Source organism: Solanum dulcamara, chromosome 9 (assembly GCF_947179165.1).
Source record: "Solanum dulcamara chromosome 9, daSolDulc1.2, whole genome shotgun sequence".
NCBI classification, from domain to species: Eukaryota; Viridiplantae; Streptophyta; class Magnoliopsida; order Solanales; family Solanaceae; genus Solanum; species Solanum dulcamara.
In genome coordinates this window covers 48,090,766-48,115,550 of record NC_077245.1, presented here as the reverse complement: position 1 = coordinate 48,115,550, position 24,785 = coordinate 48,090,766, and the positions used below count along the sequence as shown (strand labels likewise).

The window sequence follows — 24,785 nt, the reverse complement described above, 5'->3', positions numbered from 1 at the left end:
CTCTATAATTCTTGCCTTAGAGGCATAACCTAGCTTAGGGGCTTTATAAAAACTAACTTATGTTCCATGAGCAATAGTTACACTACCTCATTTTATAATTTACACTCTCTCTCTCTCTCTCTCTCTCTATATATATATATATATATATATATATATATATATATAGTGTAAAATATTGAATTACATTTTGCTTCTAAGGCAAAATTATAATAATCCCCATAAGTTTGACTAAGTGAAAATGGTCGAAATTGTTATTCATGAGGTGCAACTTGTTAATTTGAAAGTCTCTGGTTAAGTCTTGCCTCTAAGACAAGAATTATAGAGCATCTCATAAATCAAGATACAATGTAGTAGTATCAAGTTTTGCCCATACGTCTAATGCAAGAGTTATAGAGCATCTCATTAGTTAGATATAGTAAAATAGTATAAACTATTGTCCATGAGGCATATGTTATTTTTTTAACCCCTGAGTTAATGTCAAGAACATTAATACAACAATGTATGCTTCATAGTCAACACTTTGCACTAATTCATTATATCATACTTGTAACATAAATCTATAATCTCACCATAGAGACAAACTCTATTACACTGCATCTTTGAGATATTTTATAAATTTTTGTCTTAGAGTCAAAACATAGCTCGTAAACATTTTTTAAACAATAACTTATGTTCAGTAAACAACACTTTATGTCGCTGTTTAACTTATGACACAAATCTATAATATTTGCTTCATAAGTAAAATTTAGCTCTTATTTGCCTTGAACTCATGACTGAAAGACAATATTTAGATATAAATCACGATTGTCCAGATAAAATACATGTTGTAGGAACTTAGATTAAAAACAAATAAAGAGAGTTCTAACAATTGCACAAATTCAAACTTGAGTATTCCGATTCATGACTATACATGTTTCAAAGTACAGGTTCACATCTCAAAAATATACTATAAGTTTATTTTATTTTTGCAAAAATATCAAGCAATGTAATAAATTTTAAGAAATATTTATATCATCCAATTTCATAAATTTGTCAAATAACCCCTTCAATATCCTCATCTGAGTCTCAGTCAAAAATAAACTTATAACAGTCTTATACTTAGCATCACCACCCACCCACCTTTTGCCAAAATAACACACTTTTTTTAAAAATATTTGTCACAAAAATTAGGGGAACACTGAATAAATAGTGAATGAAAAACAAGAAAGAAGAAGAAAACAAAGAGAGACGGCGAGGGGAGGAACGAAAGTTAAACCTGTTCACATCGCTGCTACTAGGAGAGAGAAGGAGAGCACACATATATGATGCTATTTCAATACTGGCAAAAAAGTTTTATCTCTGTACATAAGATAAAAATATGAATTAGTCTTTAAAGAATTTTTTATAGGGGATAACAAATCAAGGCTACATACTATGGAAATACTAGGTGTAATTTCATGAAAATTATAAGCAAAGATTATTTTTATAAGGATAAACTATAAAGGAATTTTACATAAATAAATTCTTTTAGATTAATTATTACCCTTTTGGGTATTTTTTTAAAATTATTATTCATATTATAATTACCTTCTATAGATAAATTTACCCCATTGCTCTTCTCATCTCTCTACTTCTCCTTCTCCGTCCAACCTCACCAGAGATGGCTTTTTCGACGAACAAAACAACAAACAGCCACCACCCCAATTTTCATTTTCCTTTCTCACCTCCACAACACTACCAAATAAATCCAACAACAATAAACAACGTAACAATCAAATCGAAAACCTTTCAAGATCCGACAAGCTCCATAAAAATCAACGATGGCCAGTCCTTTTTCTCCTTTTCCTTTCATGTTTTTTTTTTAATTTTTTTTAATGTTAGAACTCCATTGACATTTAGATTTGGCCAAAAAAAGGCAACACTTCATCTTCAGTGCAGCCAAGGAGAGAATGGGTGGTATGAATTATTGCGGCATTATTTTTTGATCACTTCAGCATCGTGAGTTTGCCGTAGAAAAAAAGGAGGACATGAAGGAGTGGAGTACGGTAGTTGTGGTATTGTTTGCACCAGAAAAATTGGGAAAAAGAGGAGTTTGGTGACTACCTTGTGGGTGGGTGGACTACATGGTGTTGCTTTTGGTTGGTTGGAGCTACTCGTAGTCCCGACAATGGTTTGATAGTGGTGGTTCAGCGGAAAAGAAGAGGCGAATTAAGCTTTGAAAAATTGTATTAAAGCTTTAGTAAATATAAATAATACTAGTAATACAATTAGAAATCAATATTATACATTGTTATGAATTCGATAATTGTTATTTCAGAACAAATATAACACATTTCTAATAACGTAAATTAATCTAAATGGTGTTGGAGTGTTTGAAATTCATCGATGATACTTATAATGCATTTGTATTAAAAAATATTTCAGTTATAAATTCACCACATACATTGAAACATGCCTTAATATGTATAATATTGAATTCAAAATATATAACAATTGTTGTTTATTATTTTTCTTATTAACAATATTAAAAATGTATTATATACTATTCAAATTAGTTTATGTGCTGTTATATCAAAACTATATAGAAATATATTATATACTGTATTTAGCCGGTAAGAAAAGAAAAGCTAATCTATGTAAAAGTAAAATGTATGCTATAAATCATAAATAAGGTTATCTATCACAATTATTAATAAGAAAATTACAAACTCCGACACCAAGCAAATTCCCTATAATTCATGATATAATACGGCCTACTATAAGTGAAGATTATGTTTATAAGGAGTCCATAAACTATTAGTGGACCAAACGGTCAATTATGGGCAGCCAATCATATTATCATAATTTTGGGTTTGGATAAATGAATGTGGCGTGTGGAGACATTAAAAAAAATACCCAAAAAAAAGAATAGGAAAAAAAAATAAAGGCCACGTAAAAGGCTGGGTTTGTGAGAGAACATCTTCAACATCCATTTTGGTCCATGAATCATTGCTTGCAAAAAATGTTTACTTAGCTCCTCAATCCTTCCCCTACAACTCTTTCTAAACAGCAACAGCGTGGCCACTCGTCACCCTCTTCATTTCCTTTTGGCTTTTCCTCACCATTCATATTCTCAGTATAAAAAAACGAAAAAAGAATCTGTTGAGGGAGGGTTGTTGTTGTTCTATTCTAAAATCCATTGCTCAATGCTTGGTGTATTTCATAGTTTTTTGTGTTGAAAGTAAATACTATGTGTGACTTGGTCCTTCACTTTCCAAGTCCCAAGGTATGAATTGTATTCTTTCGGTTGAATTTTTAAGTTACACAACAACACTCCTAGATAATCTAGAAATGCTTTAGGTTTTGGAAATACTATTAATTATATGGGATTGGGATGGGCTACCTCACATTAGAAGAAGGTATATAGTAAGTTGTTTGGACTTTGGAGTCACATAGACTGGTATATATCTTGTTCTATAGTAGCTCTTTAACAACAGTCCCACTCATTTTTCTTAATCAACTTCTGGATTCTCAGTTTTAAATAAATAGTCAAGTAAATACAAGTCAAGTGCCAAATAAATCTAGCAAGCCAAGGCCCATCACAATGACAATCAAGTTTGGATGGAGCATGTATATATGTTCTTCATATCACATTAATAATTTTCTTAACTCAAACTAAAATTGGGAATATGGTATTTTTTGATTTGCAACTCTTGTTCTAGACTTGATGGATTGTACTAAAATACCATAAAAGGTTACAACCATGATGTGATCCGCTTTTGTAGCTACATTCTGCATTATGTTGAGACTACACCTTTCTTTTACACCCAGAATGTACAAGGAACAAAGAGTACAATTATGTAGACAGATGGTTGAATTCTGCCACATAAATGCAACTATAAATGAGATTGTCTAGTGATCATACACTCAAATAAATGAGAACTAATTATACTTTCCCAATGTTTACCTTGCAGGGATATAATGTAAGAGCTCAAACGAGGTCTACCTGGTCCACCTTTTCTGCTTCTTGTTTGCATCGACATTATTCTAATGTATCATATGCCTATAACAAATCCATTCATATTTCATCAGTTTCTTCATATCACAAGATAAACCATCCATCTTCTGGAACAAATGGTGTCTGCAAACGTACACCTCTTTCATCATTGTTCAGTGGAAGAAGAATTTGTATCTCAAAACACCAGAAATCCTTGAGGTGTAGGTTTCAGATATATGCATCACTTGATGTTGCAAGTGCTGTTGATGTCATCAATGACCTCGGGTTGGACACTTTGACATTCTTAGCTGTTACTGTACTGATTGTTCCTGCCTTCAAGACCATAAAAGCTAGCCCTGTGAGTTGAATACATCATTCAAGTCCGTCCTCTTTGTTAGCTTCTTGTTATTGGTTATGCGTGTATGTGTCAACAGATAAGTACTTTTTCATGAACGATTTCCACTTTTCAAATCAGGTGCTACTCTCCTTTTGTTATTTGATACTTTAGTCAAAAACAGAGTCGACTGAAATATCTCTTCGTTATAGTGAAGTAAATTTTGCCGATGAATTTTAGGGTCAAATGAGGCCTCAGCTGGCGTCAAGATTACCTTTGTTCAGCATTGAGGCATTAGAGAGTACACTTCAATCAGTAACCAAATGGAGTTTCTAGTTCAATCAGTAACAATATTGCTGTAATGCAGATGGTTTATAAGGGAAGGTGGATATCGTTCAGCGTATCCTAACAAGAAAAAGCATCCATTTACTGGATATTAGTTTCTAAAAATGCCTTTTAAAATGAGAATATCCAGGAATAAACACATGATATTTTTTTGTAGACTTACATGCCTTACATCATGACAAAATTGATCTGAGTGAATTATATGCCTTCATTTGATCCGTATTGTCAAAAGTCAGTGTGAACAATCTCAGCTCACATTGTATCTTGGATTCTATCCTAAGTTAACATTAAAACATGTATGTCCTTAATATCGATATTATACCCGAGTTCTACCCAAAGACTACTTGCCTGAACTTGTTTTTTCCAGTGAGAAAGAATAAAGCTGCTTTTTGACTTGGTGAAAAGGAACTTTGAATTGTCGATATTTGGCATTTACCATACTTGCTACATTGAGTTTATCTGAACTCAGTTGTTAGCGTTTCATCATAAAATATTAATCACTGGAAACCTCAGCACTGTATTAAGGTATTAACTACCAGCCATTTTTGGTACTTGCACAATTGCACTGGCATTTGAATTAAAATTTACATCGCCTAGGTGAAGTCTTTGATGTATTTTACCTCTCTATGAGGGCGTCTTTAATGCCTTCCACTGATAATTAACATTTCAAGTCTAGCTCAAGGCTTTTATAGACATTTGCATTAATAAACAATCTAGTGTCTCTTTGCTCTGAATCTCTTTTGCGTCCTAGACAAATCATGGAAGTTCCTAGAAGTGATTATAATTTTAAAATGCATGAAAAGTTCCATGAAATAATTTTCAACTCTTATTTGGAAATAATTGTTTGACTATGCATCTAATGGTTTATATGTGAAAACTTGGTGTGAATTCATTTGTAAACTAGTCATCTGTTGGAGCGCATCAAAATTGCAAGTCACTGATGTTTGAGACAGAGATTGTATAGTACTGATCTCTTGTAGTCATATGGTGCTAATCTATTTATTGGTTCCAGATACTTGGTTTTTTCTTTGCTGGAGTTGTGCTCAATCAATTTGGGCTGATCAGAAACATCACGGATGTTAAAGTTCTTTCGGAGTGGGGGATTCTTTTCTTGGTAAGCTCATTGGTTGCTGTTTATCCCATTTTGAATGTTTGACCGTGCATGTAGTGTGTTGATATACCACTTAAAAGCAAGAAACCCAAGTTGGTAAATAGTTAATATACGAGTAAGTAGATTATCAGTCTTTCCCTTCATTTACGCTTGTTCTTTCTTCTTCATTTCACCAATGTTTTGTTTGTTATTGTTCTGTTCATAAATCCCTACTCCTATCTCTTTCACTCTCTTAAATAAAATAAAAAGAATGTGCCCCTTGCTAAAGTGCAATCATTTTTTTAATCATGTATTTGTTGAGGGAATCAGTTACAGAGAAAGTTGGAGTTGACTTCACACTGTTTTGCTTTGTTTTAGCTTATTTATATACTCTATTTTAATTGATAATGACATCCATGGCAAAGTAGCATAGGCACTTGTGAATATTATTGGTTTAGACATATTTCATGTACTTGTGCTGATGGGAGGTAGCAGACACCCCGGGGAATTAGTCGAAGTGCACACAAGCTGGCTCAGATAATTATTAAAAAAGATATTTCATATTGTAAAGGTCAACCAATATTTATGTTATTTGCTTGTACGTTTGATTTTCTGACTTCTTGCAAATCCTATTTATTAGAACAGGAAGCGCTTATTGATAATCTAAATCAATCAATCAATAATAAAAAATAACTATGCCTGAATCTCAAACTAGTTGGGGTTGGCATTATGAATCCTTAGCCAACTTTCGCATTTCTATTGTTTCTCTAAAAGGAAAAGGTTCAAAAATGCCCTCAACTTATTAGATATGTTATAAAAATATCCTTAACGTATTAGAAATGACTCAAAAATATTTCCTTATTCTAATTATATATGTCAATTGTTTTTTTTACTATTCTTTGGCAGTTGTTTAGTTTCCTTTTGATTTGTAATTTTTTTTTTGGAAAGTTCTTGGTTGTTTGTGTAAATGTTTGTCTTACCTAGTAGAAGTACTTGCTTTAAATAAACAAAATATATGAACTAACATATAAATTAACCCAAATGTATGCTGTTTAAAAATATTCTCTTAGTCACCGAGAAAGAGGAATTTCACTAAGCGTGTATGCCTACAAAAATATACTTTTTGTTATAAATTTTTGTTGAGATTTTTTTCTTGTAAGATGTTTCTTAAGAAAGAGTGTAAATACAATATCACTTTATATAAACTATACAAAAATCCCAGTAGCTTTTAAAGTCTAAAGTTGTAAGGTAATGGGGAAAAAAAGATATATAATTAAGATGCTAATAGTAGTTAAATGGATTAAAAAGTTGAGACTTAGTTTATTCGAATTTCAAGGAAAAGATTGTTTTAAAATATTTGATATTATAAAAATATTATATTTATAAGTTCTAATAAATTTTTAAGACCGCGCAAACACGGGCATATTCACTAGTATTTAATAGTTGATAAACATTTTTTTAGGTAGAAGGAAGGAAAATATGCACCATTTGTAATAGGTTAAGGGCATTTTTGACCCAATAGGTGGAAGGAAGGGAAAATTTGATCTAATCGGTGGAAGGAGGGGCAAATTTGAACCGTTTCTAATACGTTGAGGGCATTTTTGGCAGATCAAGATGCTCTATTGTAATTGAGCACCTTGGAAATTTAAACTGTCCAAACTTCCAATTAGCTAGTATTGGGATGACATTAGCAGATTCATTACTACTCACATTTACTTACAGGATCTGGTGCATATGGTAGCATCTGATGTTAAATTCATCTTTCCCATTGCTCGCATGTTGTCTTATTTGGAAAAAAACTTGTATTATGTATGTTCTTATAAAAAGATCAATGACAAACAATCAATTAAGCGTATGTTGACAAGCAAAGACTATTTTAGCTAAGATAAGTGATTTAATTTTTCAGTTGGGTAAGACTTTTGATTTGGGGTTGTAGGGGGTGGGGGTGGGGGACAAATAGAAGTGACAGCATCTGTTGTGTTGTTTAACTTAAAACTTTTTTTGTGTGCATTCATGTTCTTGTGAGTTGAAGATGTAGTTAATTCCTGCATTTACACCTAAACATGATAAGTTACGAGCTCTAGTCTAGTGGTAAGAGGCGCAACTTGTGATGTTTGGGGTCAAGCGCAGTCAAAAGCCAGATATTTATGTGGAGAAGGGTAGAGGGTGAACCCATTATCCATCGAGTTTCAAACCGTATGCCACTTTGCCCGGGGAGATTGTTTTATACGTAACTTAATCATGAAAATGAAAGGGTGACATGGCAATGGTTTGCTAAGGTAGGAATATTTTTCAGGATAAGGAAGGCAAAAGAACAAGAGAAAGTTTTATTCTTTGAACTTAGCTTTTAATTAATACCAATATTTCAATGGAAACAAAATGGAAGTAATTGATATTTGAAAAGGTTCTAGGTTTCTCTTCACCTTTCCAAGCTATTGACGGTTAATGTTTCAAAGTCCTTTTAACAAGTTACAGTAGGACTGAAATCAAGTAACAGAAACAGGTTTTATATGGAACTTAATCATGAAAATTCAAGTCTGATATCACAATGGTTTGCTGCAGTGAGAATATTTTGCTGGGTAAGGCTTTGTTATGAGGAAGATAAAAAAGCTTTATGCTTATTTTGCAGAATAGAACTTAGCTTTTAACTAATAGCAATATTTCAATGGAAACAAAAGCCTAGTAATTGATATTTCAGAAGGTTCTTCACCCTTCCAAGTTATGTTACTTCAAACATTGTTTTGCTTGATCAAAAATAAATGTTACTTCAAGCTTGCTATATCTTAAATGGGGGAATATGCTCTGCTGTTCCATCTGGTAGAATGAAAATGTTGCTCCCTTCATTTCTTTCACATCACAGGATTACAGATTCAATTTGTTGATTAAAACATTCTCTCTTCTCCTCCTGTTTTTGTCATATGCTGTCATGGATTCCCTCTTTATCTTTCTAGCTGTATCCCCTGTTTATTTAGAGAATAATACCTAACTAGACATTCCTTACTTGATAAAAAAAATAATTCCTAAGTAGAGATGTGTTTTTCAGTAACTGGAATCCTCTGATCCAACAACATATAATGTGATTATATTCATAAAGAAACATAATGATAATTATGAGATTAGGAGTACCTAAGAAGATGAAAGGTCAATATGCTTGGTGGATTGTTGCATTTCTGTAAATTTCTAGGTAGTTTTATCTGGAGAATCAAGATCTTGATCTGTTTTAATATCCTATTTTTCTATTTATCAAGCATTTAGTATATTATCAGACATTTCTTCTCTTGTATCCTTGGTTTTATTTGTTAAGAATGTTGTAAGGCTGAATTTGACTCAAGGAAATATCTTTTTACAGCTTTTTGAAATGGGATTAGAGCTTTCACTTGCACGCTTGAAAGCACTTGCAAAGTTTGCTTTTGGCATGGGACTGACTCAGGTATTTTCTCATAAAAAAATTGAATAGCCCCTTTTAATCATATCATCATAAATCATATTCATTCATATTCATATTCATATTCATATTCATATTCATATTCATATTCATGCATTCATATTCATATTCATTCACATTCACACACACACACACACACACACACACACACACACACATATATATATATATATATATAATTAAAAGTGGAAAGCTCTAACCTTCAAAGTTGGATTACCATTTTACCCTTCCACTAAATTACAATATGATTAAATATCTAATTAAATACATATATTTTAATTGCATAATAGCAGAATTTGAAGTTCACTTTCATTCGTTAATTATGGCATTATAAATTCTCTTAGTTATTACTATATATTACTAGAGTATATATTAGTAAATTCAAAGCAGTTTTTAAAATTACATTCTCTTAATTACACCAATAAAACTTTAGAATCAAAATAAAGGAGGAAGAATTGAATTATTTTTCGGCTAAAAGAAAATTTTCATCTGTCACACGTTTTTAAACCCTTCACTTCCTCTTCTTTCTCCTACATTAATATTCTATTCATGTGTTATCTTTTAAACTTTTCCTTCCCTTGTAAATTCTCTATTAATTACATACACTTGTAACTGCCAAAAACTATTTAATGAACATTATGATACCTTTTTATATTATCAGTACATGCCTACATAAGTTCATATAGATGGATGGTTATTGAGGTGTGCAAGATGTAAATTGCATATTTTGCCCAATACTTATTACAATATCTTAAAATCTGTATGAAGTCATGATCGATATTCTAATTCTCTTTTTCACATTATGCGTGATTGCTTTACCAAATTTCTTTTTTATCTCATGCTTACATTTGATTTTTCTATCTATTTTTTTTGGTGCTTCAATTAACGCATTCTATTTCTTTGTTATTGTTGTTACATGCTATGTAAGACTTTTCCTAATATTTGCCATATCTTCTTTACTTTTGTATTATCTTTTCATACTGCTTTGATATGCGTTATTTGAATCGAGGATCTTTCGGAAACATCTTCTCTACCTCCGCGAGGTATAGTGTAAGTTTCCATGCGAATTAATTATTATACTGAGATCAAAGTTACACTGTTGGGTTGAACGAACACTATAAAATGAAAAAAAATTAAAGATAAACTATTTAGATGTGTTCTCTTTGTGTGTGTGAGTGTTAATTTTAACTTATGGTTTCTGATCTCTCCTTAAATTCTTCAATAGTTCTATATTACTGTTTTGGATACGAATTGATATGGGTACACGCAGTGCATGCCGAGAGACTAGTAGATTACTAAAATTCTACATTCCATGGAAAAAGACCTTCTATCGTTTCAGCAACAGACATTTATATTAAATTCCTGTTAAGAAGTTGCAATGTTGCTTCATTACGCTTTTTAGATAAATGTAAGAAAGGCAGGCTTGTACTTGAAGACAACACACCTCCCCCTTGAGATATTTATTATTGTTATTGTCTGCGATTTTAGGAATTATTATGTGGGATATGGCTCTACATAGAGTAGAAGTTGATTCTTTGCTTTTGGAACCATTTCATGGCCTTTAGGAATTCAGACTCCATTGCGTTGACTAACTGGGTTTCGGGTCTCTCTATCTATGGAGTTACCACTAAATATGGTACTCATTTACCTTATCTTCCTTTTCCATCATATTATAATGTTTCTAGCTCATGGATAGTCAGTAATGCATAACTAAATCTGCAGATAAAGATAAAAGGATATATATTGACAGACACTATTTGGGTGTGTATTGGAATTAGCCGCTTTCAACAAGGCAGTCCTCACCTCATCTTCTTGGGTTACATCAGTTTACCATCTCATTTAATCCTTGCAGCAAGTCTATGGAGTTGATACGTAGAGGCTTACACTCTGGTGTTGCTAGAGTACTAATTTACACTTTCGGCACCACTTTGCTACAAATTAAATAATCACTCTCCCGCTTCTATTATAGAATAGAAGGGTGTAATTCATTCTAGCACCAAATTCATCGTATATATTACTATGGTTGCAAAATAATGCAATAATAACCTTGATTAAGAGCATCTCCAATCCTTTTTTAGACTTTCTTACTGATTTATTGATTTACAGTAATGAAAACTCAAAGCTAACTCTGTATAAATTGTGATCCTTGGTCGTTGTGTCTCAAGAGAGGTGAGCTTTTGTTACTTCGTCTGCCATTAGCATGATGGAGTGAGGGCAGCTCCACCTCCTCCTTACCAGGTGGAGACAGTTCCCTGCTTGATACAGACATGCTGCTTGTTAATATTTCATTTTTCAATTTAAAGCTTCTTAAAGCCAGAATTCTCAGCCTTTTTGGTTAAGGCCAGATTTCTCACCCATTTCTTTCTTTTTGACACATCCTCTTCTATTCATGTTCTGTTGAGAGCTTCACAGTCATGATACACCAAGTGTTTCTTCTTCTATTTTTGCTGACACACATTACAGGGTTGAGCTCAAGTTGGGGGAACCTGTTAGTACTTGTTATTGTACTATTTATTTGTTTTAGTTGGTTTCTGGAGAAGGTTATACTTTTTCAGGTAATATCTTAGCAATGACATGCTAATCATATGCTGCTTTGTTACACCTTCACAAGGACGATTTGGTGAATGTTTCTATTTGTGGAGTCAATGGGTCATTGCAAGGAAGTATTAAACTTGTTCTTTGATGGCAGTGTAAATAGTCCTTGCCCAAAGGAAGCAGACAGTTCTGGAATGCTGTTCCTACTTGCATATTTCGGATTATCTGGTTGAAAAGAAATAATAGGTGTTTAATGATAGGAGGGATAACATTTCACTTGTAAAACTATATGCTTAAAAAGTCTCTATTTATGGGGTCGGAAGAATATTGTATCTGATTTTGAGTCTTTGATAAGCCTTCTGCACTTCTTCAACCTATAAAAGGATGCTCCCTTTTCTGATGTAATCTCTCAGTACCTTGTTGTACTTCTTTAATAAAATATTTAACTTGTCTTAAAAAAAATGCTAAACTTAAATCCGGCTGAATTGCGTCCTGAGCACAAAAATTGTATAATAAAATTAATGGCAAGGGGCTGAAGAGCAAATCGACACGGGAAGAGAGTTTATTGTTATACTTTCACTTCTTCGACTTCGTCAAGAGAAAGCATTTGCATTAGCACTGATAAGATCACTTCTCTGTGCTTTTAGTTTTACATTTTTTTACATTATTTTATGCCATTCATGAATAATCAATATGCAATATTGATTGAATCTGATGAGTAAAAGTTGCCTCTTATGCAGCAATAACTATGTCTGGCTCTTATTTAACTTCTTTTCTGCATTTGAATTCTTGCAACATGATGTAAGTGCCTAGGCGATTAAAGTCTCAGAGAAATAAGGAAATTAAAATACAACCTTTTGCTGGCGAAATTAGTTTTCACAGTCAAGTATGTGTTATTTTTTGATGCTCTAGCATAATGGAATACCTGAAGTTTGATCAATCTGATGATTTCCCTTAGGATATTTGTAACTAGGTACTACGTGGTCCTTCAAACATTTGCCTTATGTTTTCTTGTTTATTATGTTGAAGGTTGTATTGTCAACTTTGGCATTTACATCTTTCGAGCTTCCACCTAATGATGCTATCGGGACAAAGATTTTGGAGTTTCTTTTTCACTCAAGGCCTGATCTGGTAAGTATGATCCTTTAGGAACTAATTGTACTGAATTAACTCCTATAGCAGATAGAGGGGCTTTTATGAAGGCTAGAAATGTATGCAGTGTGTTGGTATACCACTTTAAAGCAAGATACCCTAATTGGTAAATAGTTAATCAGATATGAGTAACTCTTGTTCGTTCTTCTTGATCTCACTGTGTTTTGTTTGTTATATTATTATGTTCATAAGTCCCTAGTCCTTTCCCATTCTCTCTCCTAAATAAAACAAAAAGAATGGCGCTTCTTGTTAAAATGCAATAATGCTTTTTTAATCATGTTCAAATCAGTTACAGAGAAAGTTGGAGGTGACTTCACACTGTTTTGCCTTCTTTCAGCTTATTTATAAGCTACTGTATTTACTATGATGTCCATGGAAAAATAGCATAGTCACTGAAGATATTATTGGTTAAGACATATTTCATGTTGTAATCTATGCTGGTGGGAGGTAGCAGGAATTATAAAGCGCTTATTGATTATCTGTCAATCAACAATAAACTAAGTCTGAATCTCAAACTAGTTGGGGCTGGCGATATGAATCCTTAGATATTCTTCTCTGTTCTGGCCTAATTCTATTGTTTCTCTAAACGCTCCATTGTAGTTGAGCAGCCAGATTGGCCATGAAAAGCCATCTGGAAGTTGAAAGCACCTAGTAGAGTAGCTTGCTTTGTATTGGTGGCAACAAAGGAAGTTTGTTTAACTTAGGAGAACTTGCAGAAGAGACGAATTATTCTTAGAAACAAATGCTATATGTGTGAAGAAGACTTAGAAACTGTCAATCATCTATTTAGTCAGATGGGCAATGCCCCCAAATGTTAAGAACATGCCTGAGACTTGGAAAATTTAGAAGATGACAAATAGTTAGTTGTCTGTATAGAGAACAGTCATTTATGTGTTTTGTGGACAATTTTTCCAGAGAAGAATAGGTTCTGCTTTGAAGGAAAGAGACAACATATCTCCGGGATAAAGAATAGGTTCTTATTAAATTTGCCGTTCTGGTGTAAAAGTAGTGTTATGGAAAATTGGATCAATATATGGATTTAGAGGAGTTGGGTGATATGTAGAAGTTTTTTTGTATCTGCAGCTGGGGTGTTGTAATTGTACCATTTTGATCCAAATTTTCCATAAAATGTTACCTTACCAAAAAAAATGTGCGGTGAGTTCAGATTTTATGGTAATAGATCATGAACTATTTGGAACAAAGTCCAAACATTCAACGTCTACTATCCACACACATCCTTCAAGTTCCATCTTTTTTTGGTACCAAGAGCACGGGAATAGAACATGGGCTTATACTTTCTTTGACAAAACCCTTTTCAAGCAATTCCTCTACTTGCCTTTCTAGTTCTCTTGTTTCATCGGGATTGCTTCTATAAGCGAGCCTATTCTGAAGTTGAGAACCAGGAACAAAGTCAATTTGATGTTCTATTCCTCTCGAAAGAGGTAATCCCTTAGGGACATCTGGATGAAATACATCGCCAAAATCCTACAAAAGTTTTGAGACAACATTAAGCATAGAGTTAAATTGTTAGTGTTAAATCATAACTTCTCTATAAGTAAGAAGGATAAGGGGCAGCCCCTCTTGTTTTGCTAGTAAACACTCTGGCTTTTGCAAGACTCACTATTTTTTCACCCTCAACCACTTTCCTCTCACCAATTCTTTTTTTGTATCACTCTTTACGGCCTTTTCTTTTCCCTCATTTCTGCCCTCTCTTTCCTCACGCCTCACTTGATTTTTCCTCTCTCATTTTTTGATCCCTCTCCATGTTTTCCCATTGTTTCTTTTAGTCGCTGTTAGTCTTCATACACTTGAGAAAGAGTAAAGGGTGCAAGAGTATACTTCTTTCCCATATGTTCAAGAGAGTACTTATTTCTCCTCCCATCATGGAGGGCATATCTATCATATTGCCAAGGTCGGCCTAACAAAATATGATAAACTTGCATTGGTACAATATCACAGAGAACTTCATCAGAATACTCCCTAATATAAAAGGAAATCATGCATTGTTTAACTCACCTTTAGCTCCCCACATTCTTTCAACCATTGAAGCTTGTAATTGGCCTTACACTTCGTGCATGGAATGCCCAATTTCTCCACTGCGTATGTGCTCACCACATTAGCACAACCACCATTATCAATAATCATAGAGAAAATTCTACCCTTTATCCCACATCATGTATGAAAAATATTTTCTCTTTGTGCCTCATCAAGCTCTCCCATATTAATGTTCATAAGCCTCCTAACTAACCCCAAAAATCGTCCCTCATTATGAGGAGCCACGTCTCTCTCGTCCTCACTCCTAGCACCTTCTTCTTCTTTTTCTCCCTCACTTTTATCACTCTCATATTGTCACGACCCAAGCCTAAGGCCTAGATGTGACATGGCGAATGAGGAACCCGAAAATACCTCAAACAAGCCTCTTAACATTTTTTTAGCCATTCATAGATAATGACAATAAATAAACAAGAGGAAATCATAATAGTAAATCTTCAACTTACATATGTCTAACAATACCTCTAACTTTTAGATTTAACGGGGCTAAGACAAGTCTCTAGCTCACCATCAATCATAATAGAAAGAAATGTCATATTAAGTGTCTAAAGATGTCAATATATCATAAGCTAAAAAGATAAAAGAGTATTGTTCCTGAAACATGGGAACTCACCAAAAGTAGCCTTCAAACGAAATCTCAACTAGCCACATGGAGGAGAACGATGAGGAGCACCGGTTCCTACATGATGATATCATGTAGGCAAAAGAGTATGCATTAGTACTTTGAATGTACTAAGTATGTAGGCATGCATGACAAAGTAAAACATTTAGGACATTTATGAGGTAAAGTACATAAGTGAGTGCATGCATGAGTAATCAAGTAGATATTATTTAAATCATAAGGGCAAAAAAAAGGGCAGCCTGGTGCACTAAAGCTCCCGCTATGCGCGGGGTCCGGGGAAGGGCCTGACCGCAAGGGTCTATTATTTAAATCATACATATGTGGATATATACATGCATGAGTAATCATGTAAATAGCATTTGAAACGTTCATTTGTGGGAAGTTGACTATAACTGACATTAAGACTATGTGAGCTATTACATGAAATCCAACATAACCCCCTACGTTGGCCGGAGAGTCTACTTGCCTAGGGTAGAACTCCATCAACTTTACATTCATTCTTTAACTTTAACTTTAAGGGCTTTCATGGATCCATTAGCCTAAGCTTATAAAGGTTCCTATGTTGGCACATAGTTAATGAGACAAGGGGTTGATACTAGGATTCTCTTACCGAATCCCACCTCAATGCCCATTCAGTGCTAAGTCAATCCCACAGAATAGTTTAATACTTCAAAATAGTCATAGCATATAGCTTGAGAATTTAAAACACATCACATTCGGTGGAATAGCTCATTAAAACCTTTAGTGATTCAAATATGCAAGAATTGTCCTTATAGCATAAAGAATCTATTATTCATAGCATTTCATCATTCTTTTATTTCATAAGATGCCCTTTTGATCATAGACATTGCTTTCATAAACATTTAGTTGGAGTCAAAACTTTCAAGTCAAACTTCATTGAAAAATAGTAAAACTAGGTGGGTTCAAATCACTTCAACTTTAAAACATGAATGTAAATGAAATTATGCATAAATACTTTGAAATCCATAAATTAAAAATCATGCTTTAAACAACCCATCATGAATTTCAAGAACCTTTAAAGAGCTAAATAGAGAAATTACTTGCAAACCATCAATTCATACATATGAAATTATTTTGCATCAAAATAGACCAATAATCATTAGTTTAACCATGATTCATGCTATTAAGTAGAAATAAGAATTACCCATAGGTTAATCTTACTGGAAATCAAGAGATTTAGTTGAACGAGTTTTGGACTACTACATGGGTGGAAGAACCCATGGATGAACACGCACATACCGTAGAATAAAGCTTAAAGAAAATAAACATAATTTATTATATAATCAAAATACTTTAGGCATGAGTGTGGAAGAAATACTCTCATTGAAGCCTTACATACCTGGAATCCAAAGCGTTACTCAGAATCAAAGGATTTAATGAACACTCTCGAATCCTAGCCTTTTCTCCTCACTGGAGCGTTTTGTGTACTACCCGGAGTATATGAATCACCGGAATAGTATTTCTACACTACTAAGAACTAAAACTATATTTTGAGAATGAGTAAAGAAGTGTATAGAGAAAAGAGTTGCTTGAGAAATCTTGATGAACAAAATGATGAAATAAAGTGGGTATTTATAGGTGTGAAAGAGGGACCTAACAATAATTAAAATAATTATAAAGAAAAATTTGAAAATTTAATGAAAAATTATGATGTCATGGGTGATGTCAAATGGAGGACTATTGATGTCATGGGTGATGTCAAATGGATCTAAATCTTTCCTTGGTTGGTGAAATGAACCTTCTTTTAACGGAATACCCTTTTTTGGAGCTGCGTTTGAACAAGATAACTTTCTCATTAGGATTTTGTGTCTTCATATGAATTGTTGCTCTAGAAGTTTACTTTCATGTCGTTCAAGAATCAACCGATTTGGAGCATCCTATAATGAGATATGATTTTTCTTCTACAAACACTCCATTTCGTCACAACACCATGTTTTGCAAAAATTAATTTATTTGACCTACTTAACCTCTGAAACTTAAAATATGGTCTTCACAAAAGTTGTAGGTAATGATGTTGGGTTATTCAGAAATTTGAATTACCTAATTTGGACCATCCTATGAAAAGTTATGCCCAAAATACAGAAGCTGTATCATTTTTGTCGAGAATTGGAACACCATATACAACGTTTTTAGGGGGTGTTACACATATTCCCCATTATTTTTAACTAAGACAATTCTTCTATTACGACATCCAAACGCCTTATGTCCCCTCCCTTGGCACTTGTGACATTGTATAGCACTAGAAGGATTAGAAGTTTTTGTGTTGAAAGTTTTACCTCCATCTTTGGCCTCCCATTTACCTTTGCTCATATCATCTTGTGATTTGGGTATAGATTTCTCCTCATGTTCTGGCCATGCCTTCCTTGGAGCTGTAGTAGATCTATTCTTCCATGAGCTAGCTTGTTGCCTCTTTTTATTTTGTTTTTCTACTTTTACAGCCAACTCTACTAATTCATCTAAATTCACATATTGTTGCAATTCTACTACATCAACTATTTCTCCATTTAAACCATTAAGAAATCTTTCCATATTGGCCTCTTTTTCCTCGTTACAATTAGCTTGGATCATAGCCATATCCATAGCCTTAAAATAATCACCCACAGACATAGAACCTTGCCTCAGGGTTTGAAGGTATTTTTGCAGATCTCTTTGGAAGTGTGATGGCACAAAATACTTCCTCATAACCCTCTTCATCTCGTCCCATGCCGCAACGGGCGGTTCTCCATTGTCTATTATGTCTTGGCAAAATTTCTTCTACTAGCTAGCTAGCAACATAGTCAGAAAATTCAACAACAAGAAGTTTAACCTTATTACCTTAAGAGTAGTTATGACTGTCAAAGATGGCATCCACTTTTCTCTCCCAATCAAGGTATAAGTCTGGATCTCTTGTCCCTTGGATCTTCATCTTAATACTACTGAGATTGTCATCCTCAATCCTAACTCGTGGTGCCCTCCATTCATTTCTCCTTTGGTAAGCTTCTTCAAGTTCGTCCTCATAGTCGCCAAATTGATCCTCAGTTTGATGGACTTGAGTTTCTCGAACAACTTCTCTCCTAACTCGAGGCATCGGGTTTTGATGGATTATCATCACATCGGCCATGTTCATTGGATTAGGTGAGTTTTGGGCGATCTCTAACACATTAAGTCGGGCCGTAATCATTCTGAGCTCCTCGATTAAGTCATTGTTTTATTCCCAATGCACCATCCTTCCATGTTAAAGACATCTAAAAAAATCAAAGAAACAAATATCTCTCAACTTGCCTTTTTCCACTCAAATTACAACCTTTGGTTGGTTCCTTTATGATTTATATATAAACCCTACTAGTAACAATCCTTTTAAAAGTAAGATGTAGAGGAAAAAAAAGACCAACTCCTTATCGTGAGACCTTGATGATTGTCTTCTTAGGGCTTCTATAGAATCATCCTTGTCCATGGAGCTATTAAAGAGCCTACCTCATCTACAAAGCAGATAGTTGTTAGTCTACTTATTTAACCTGTTTTAGCTTGAAGGTTAGTTGTGAACAGTAACAGTTCTGGGAATATTTAGCAGCAGATTTGATTCAATCTATTCCCTTGTATTTAACTAGAAATAGAAATACTTGTACAATTTATTGAGATGATAATGAATAGTTACATTTACATTTTAGCTATCACTTTCTCTTCTTCTAAATCCATTTCTTTTCTTCCATCAAACTTTGGCTAAATCCTTGAACTTCTCTGTAAGTTCCTGATTAAGTACTGGATCCTTGAACTCTTGATAGGGTTCCTGCCATTCAGATAACATTGGTATCAGAGCTGTATAATCCTTGGCAACAATGGTGAAGGGTACTAGGGCAAATGTTAAATCTGGAAGTGAGAATTCTCCAACAGAAATGGGAGAATTGCGTGATATGGTTCAGAGACTGGTCGCGGAAGTTGGACGTCTCAATGGGGAAGTGTCCAGTTTGAAGGGATTTGATCAATTGGTCAAATCGAAGGTGGTCGTGGAGTAGAGAATCCAATCGAGGTGGAAACTGCAAATCTAATGGAGGGAGGCTCAACTGAAAGGCGAAGGGGGAAGAGTCTTGTTGATGCTAACAATTACAACCATGGGATGACTCAATATTCCACATTGGATTTTATAAGGTTGGATTTTCCCAAGTTTGCAAGGGAAGATCTGAGTGCTTGGTTGTTTATAGTGGACCAAATCTTTACCTTGAATGAAGTTCCCTTGGATCAGAGGTGGGCATTGCAACAGTTCATCTTGAAGGGGAGGCCATTCAATGGCATTCATCATTCGTGAGATACAGAAAATACGTACAGCCTTCATCTTGGAATGAGTATGTGATGGCTTTGGTGGAGAGATTAGGGGCTGATTATGATGATCCTATGGAGGAGATTAAGAATGTAAAGCAGACTGGTAGTGTAAAGGAATACCAAGCTGTTTTTGAAAGAAATTTGACCTGGGTGAATCTATCTCAAGAAAATGCCATAAGCTGTTTTTTGGGAGGATTAAAACCTGAGCTCAGTTTAGCAGTAAGGATCACTAACCCTATGAGTTTGTCTCAAGTGTATAAGTCGGCTAGGATGCAAGAAGCTTATCAAGTTGCTCAGGCTAGAGCTTATAGGCAGAACCCTTGATATATGGATCAAAGATTTCGGAACAAACCTATCTTGCCAACTCCTAGCACTGGGGGATCTTCAAAAAATAAGGGAGTTACTAGAAGGACACTGAGTTTAGAGGAGATGAATGGGAAGATATCCAAGGGGTTATGTTACTTTTGTAATGAAAAGTATGTACCAGGTCACAAGTGCAGGAACTTGAAACAGCTATATCTCTTGGAATTTGTGGATAAGGAGGAGTTCCAAGTTCAGGAGGTGAGGGAGGGACTGGAATGATAAATGAGTGAAGTTGAATCAGCCATTAGAACAGATGAAAATTTCTGTTAATGCATTCAATGGATCATTGGGTTACATAACACTCCGGGCGACTGTTATCACTCAAGAAAACCATTGAATATTCTGGTTGATACTGGTAGTAACTTCATAGATCCAGGTGCAGAATTTGGAATGTCCTACTAAATCCACTATACCTCAAATGGTTGTTGCAGCCAATGGAAATATGATAGGCTGAATTTCGGCAACAACCTCTCTACCTCCACAAGGTAGTGGTAAGGTCTGCATACATTCTACCCTCCCCAAACCCCACTTGTGGAATTTCACTGTGTATGTTGTTGTTGTTGTACAAGGGGCTGACTTCTCTGCTGAGTTTCTTCTACTGCCACTGGGGACTTGTGGAGTGGTTTTAGGAGTACAATGGCTACTGACATTGGGGGATATTAAGATGAATTTCAGCACTCACTATGAGTGTACAATGGAAGATAACATTTACTTAGAGGTGCAGACAAGCAAGTTGCATCTGTTGGAGCTGGCAAGCTGGAGAAGATGTCAGGTAATCAATCCCTGTTGTGTGATTCAAGTAATCCCTACTTTGTGTACTGAACTGTTTGCATTAGAGACTAAAGACAATACTGATAAAAATCCTATAATAGTGAGTTTATTGGAGGAGTTTGGTGGACTATTTGCTGAACCTACAGGGTTACCACCATCTGGGGGGGGGGGGATTTTTTACCACAAAATTGTTTTACAGAATGGCATTGAGCATATTAAAAAAAGACCCTATACTATCCTTCTGTCAAAAAGGACATTATTGAGGAACTTGTGCAACAGATGTAGATCAGGGCATTGTTCAGCCTAGTAAGCATTTCATTTGCCTCACCAGTGATGCTGGTTGGCAAAAATGATGGCTCATGGAGGCTTTGTGTAGACTATAGGGATCTTAACAAGCACACTGTTAAGAAAAAATTCCCTATACCCATTGTAGAAGATCTTTTGGATGAACTAGGTGGTTCAGTGATTGTTCCCAAAATAGATCTTAGGACTGGATAACATCAGGATGGATGAGGAAGATATACCAAAAAACAACATTTAGAACTTACCCTAGGCATTTTGAGTATTTGGTGATGCAATATGGATTGTCTAATGCACCAGCAAGCTTTCAAGGTTAGGTGAATGCTGACTACCAACAATTTCTGAGGAAATATGTCCTAGTCATTTTTATGACATTTTGATCTATAGGCAGTCTGTTGATGACCATCTACTACACTTCAGAGATGTGTTTGTTGAAAATGAAAAGTCATCAACTACTTGCCAAGGAAAGCAAATGTTTCTTTGGGAGTGGATAGGATTGAATATTTGGTCCGTTTCATTACTAAGGATCCACTGATCCTCAGAACACAATTGCTTTGGAAAATTTGCCTGTTCCAACTACTATCAAGAAATTAAGGGGTTTCATCAGATTAGCTGGTTATTACAGAATATTCATACAGGAGTTTGACATCATCAATAAACCATTAATTGATATTTTGAAAAAAGATAGTTTCAAATGGTCACCAACTGCTGCTGATCCTTTTGAACAACTGAAGGAAGCTTTAACTAGAGCTCCTGTTTTGGCTTTGCCCGATGCTAGCAGGATTGTGGTTGAAACAGATGCTAGTGGTTTTGGTATAAGAGCTGTGTTGATGCAGCAAGGGCACTCTATTGCCTTTATCAGCACGGCACTATCACCAAGACATGCAGCTATGTCTGTCGATGATAGAGAATTGTTGGCTATTGTGCATGCAGTTTCTAAATGGTCTCAGTATTTGCTTGTGCAAAGGCTCATTGTGAGAACTGATCAGAGGCTCTAAAGTTCTTAATGGAGCAGAAACTCCACCTTAACTCTCAACTCATGGGGCTAACCAAGTTGATGCCTTTTTATTATACCATTGAGTATATGGCTGCTGACGCACTTTCAAGAGTATCTGGTGCTGAGCTTCTAGCTTTGGTCATCTCCAATCCTAGTTCTGATTTGTTGCAAGCTATTGAAGATAGTTGGACAATAGATATGGAGTTAAAGGGACTGATTGAGGGACAACAGATAGTTCCACCTTGCCCACAACCAATCTGCATTTGATTCTCAATTTGTTCTACCAAGTGAACTGAGTATGACTTGTGGATAGTACACTACTCAATAGAGAGCTGAAACTACAACTTCTGAGACACCATTTGATGAGGGCCCAATTGAGAAACATCAGGCTGAAAACCATATAAGTGACAGAAGTTTCTCAGTAGGTGATTGCGTGTACTTCAAGATCAGACCCTATAGACAAATTACTATATCAGGTCAACTTCATCACATATTGGCTGCTAAGTTCTATGGTCCTTTTCAGATTGTTAAGAAAGTTGGTCTTGTGGCCTACACTGCTGTTTCCAGATACTGTGAAAATCCACCGTATCTCTCCTGAAGAGATGTTATGAGGTCCCCTCTCATGCTTATCCACCTACTATTGATGTTACAAACCCCCACTGTCCAGAACCTGAGGCCATATTACAAAGACGAATCATTAAGAAGTTGTGAGAAATATTGGAGAAAAATATTATTGAATTATGTATCTACATTATTACACAGAGACCCTATTTATAGACTCTACAATACAATCCTTTACCAAGTAGGATACTATTTACTATTTCTATTCCTACTACTATTCATATTCCTATTCTAAGTAGGATTGTATATATCTATTCCTTTTCTAACACCCCCCTTAAGCTCCTGCATACAACTTGTTACAAATGTAATTAATATGAGGACCGATGAGGAACTTGGTGAGATATCTGCAAGTTGATCACTCGACTTCACAAAATAGACAGTCAATCTCAATGTGCTCAGTCTTCTCAAAAAAATATTGGATTTGATGTATAATGCCAGTCAATCTCAATGTGCATGGTCTTTGCATGAAATACCAGATGTGATGCATAATGTTGATAAAACACAAAATAATAAATTCCTGAATTGCAGTGTTAAACTTCCCAAACCAAGCTTGAGAAGACTGTTTCAAATCATAGAGTGACTTACACAATCGACATACAAGGCTACCAGACTCCCCCTAAGCAACAAAACTAGGTGGTTGCTCCATGTAGACTTTCTTACAATGCAGCGATTGCTGGAAAATGTTCAAAATCTAATATAAAATATATGGATAGTCTTGGAATTAATAGACGAGTCGATATTAAACAAGAAAGTCACAAAAAACTGGTCAGAACATGCTCATGCGTCAGAGTATTAGATTTGATGGCTAAAAGTGGTCACAATATGAAAAATAAAATTATATAGGTAGGGTCAGAATGATAGAACGACCCTATACTGGAAAATATAAATTTTATGGGTAGGGTTGGATTGATGGCACGACCCTACTGAAAAAGAGAAATGATATAGATAGAGTCGGAATGGTGACATGATCCAACACAAATAAGAAAGTAGTCATCAGAACGATGGTACGATGCTATACAAATTAGATATGAAAAAATAGTCACCGGAAAGATGGCATTGTGCTACACAAATCGGATATGAGAAAGTAATCACCAAAAAGATAGCACGGTGCTACACAAATTAAATATGAAAAAGTAGTCACTGGAAAGATGGCACAGTGCTACACAAATACTGACGGATATGGGGTTGACACAAAACAACCCTAGAAAGTCACTGAAAATTGATGCACAGTGACCTATCTGTTTTCTTCCCTTGCATATGAGATTCATACATATATCATTGACCCCACTGTTGTTAACATAACCATTGGCCAGACGAGCGACATATATGAGTAATAGCCGTAGATGACAACAGAAGCTTTTTGATTCTCTACCAAGATCATAGAGGCTCTAATATCATTTGAGAAATATTGGAGAAAAATATTATTGAATTGTATATCTACATTATTACACAGAGACCCTATTTATAGACACTACAATACAATTCTTTACCACGTAGGTTGCTATTTACTATTTCTATTCCTATTACTATTCATATTTCTATTCCTATTCGAAGTAGGATTGTATATATGTATTCCTTTTCTAACAGAAGTGTAATAAAGCAGTAGCACAAGTCTTGGTGCAATGGAAGGACTTATCAGCTGATGCTGCTACTTGGGAGTATTTCAATATCCTTCGAACCTGTTGATGTTTTAAAAGATGGGGGGAAAAAGGGTTAAAATTGTTCAAACAGAAACAGTCCAAGAAACTGAATTGAAGTATAAAAATAGAGTGAACTTATGAAATTCCAGCCATTTCATTAACTTGCAGAAGTTCTGAATTTATACAATGAAAAAAGCTAACAATTTCCTATCTAGCAGCCACTTACAAAGTGGATGGAAAACTGAA

The 24,785-nt window shown here is 34.8% G+C and overlaps 1 protein-coding gene across 2 annotated transcripts in view; it reads left to right on the top strand.

Moving 5' to 3' along the window:
• Positions 1 to 2,889: 2,889 nt before the first annotated feature.
• Positions 2,890 to 24,785, top strand: part of LOC129902182 (K(+) efflux antiporter 3, chloroplastic) — a 64,532-nt gene continuing 42,636 nt past the window's right edge. The window contains exons 1-5 of one of the 2 annotated variants that reach the window (XM_055977263.1): positions 2,890 to 3,244; positions 3,933 to 4,313; positions 5,647 to 5,748; positions 9,074 to 9,154; positions 12,734 to 12,835. In XM_055977263.1, the coding sequence (XP_055833238.1) occupies positions 3,209 to 3,244; positions 3,933 to 4,313; positions 5,647 to 5,748; positions 9,074 to 9,154; positions 12,734 to 12,835 (702 nt within the window). In that variant the 5' untranslated portion in view covers positions 2,890 to 3,208. Of the gene's footprint in view, positions 3,245 to 3,932; positions 4,314 to 4,544; positions 4,674 to 5,646; positions 5,749 to 9,073; positions 9,155 to 12,733; positions 12,836 to 24,785 lie in introns of those variants that run through there. The other variant, XM_055977265.1, reaches the window with a different exon arrangement.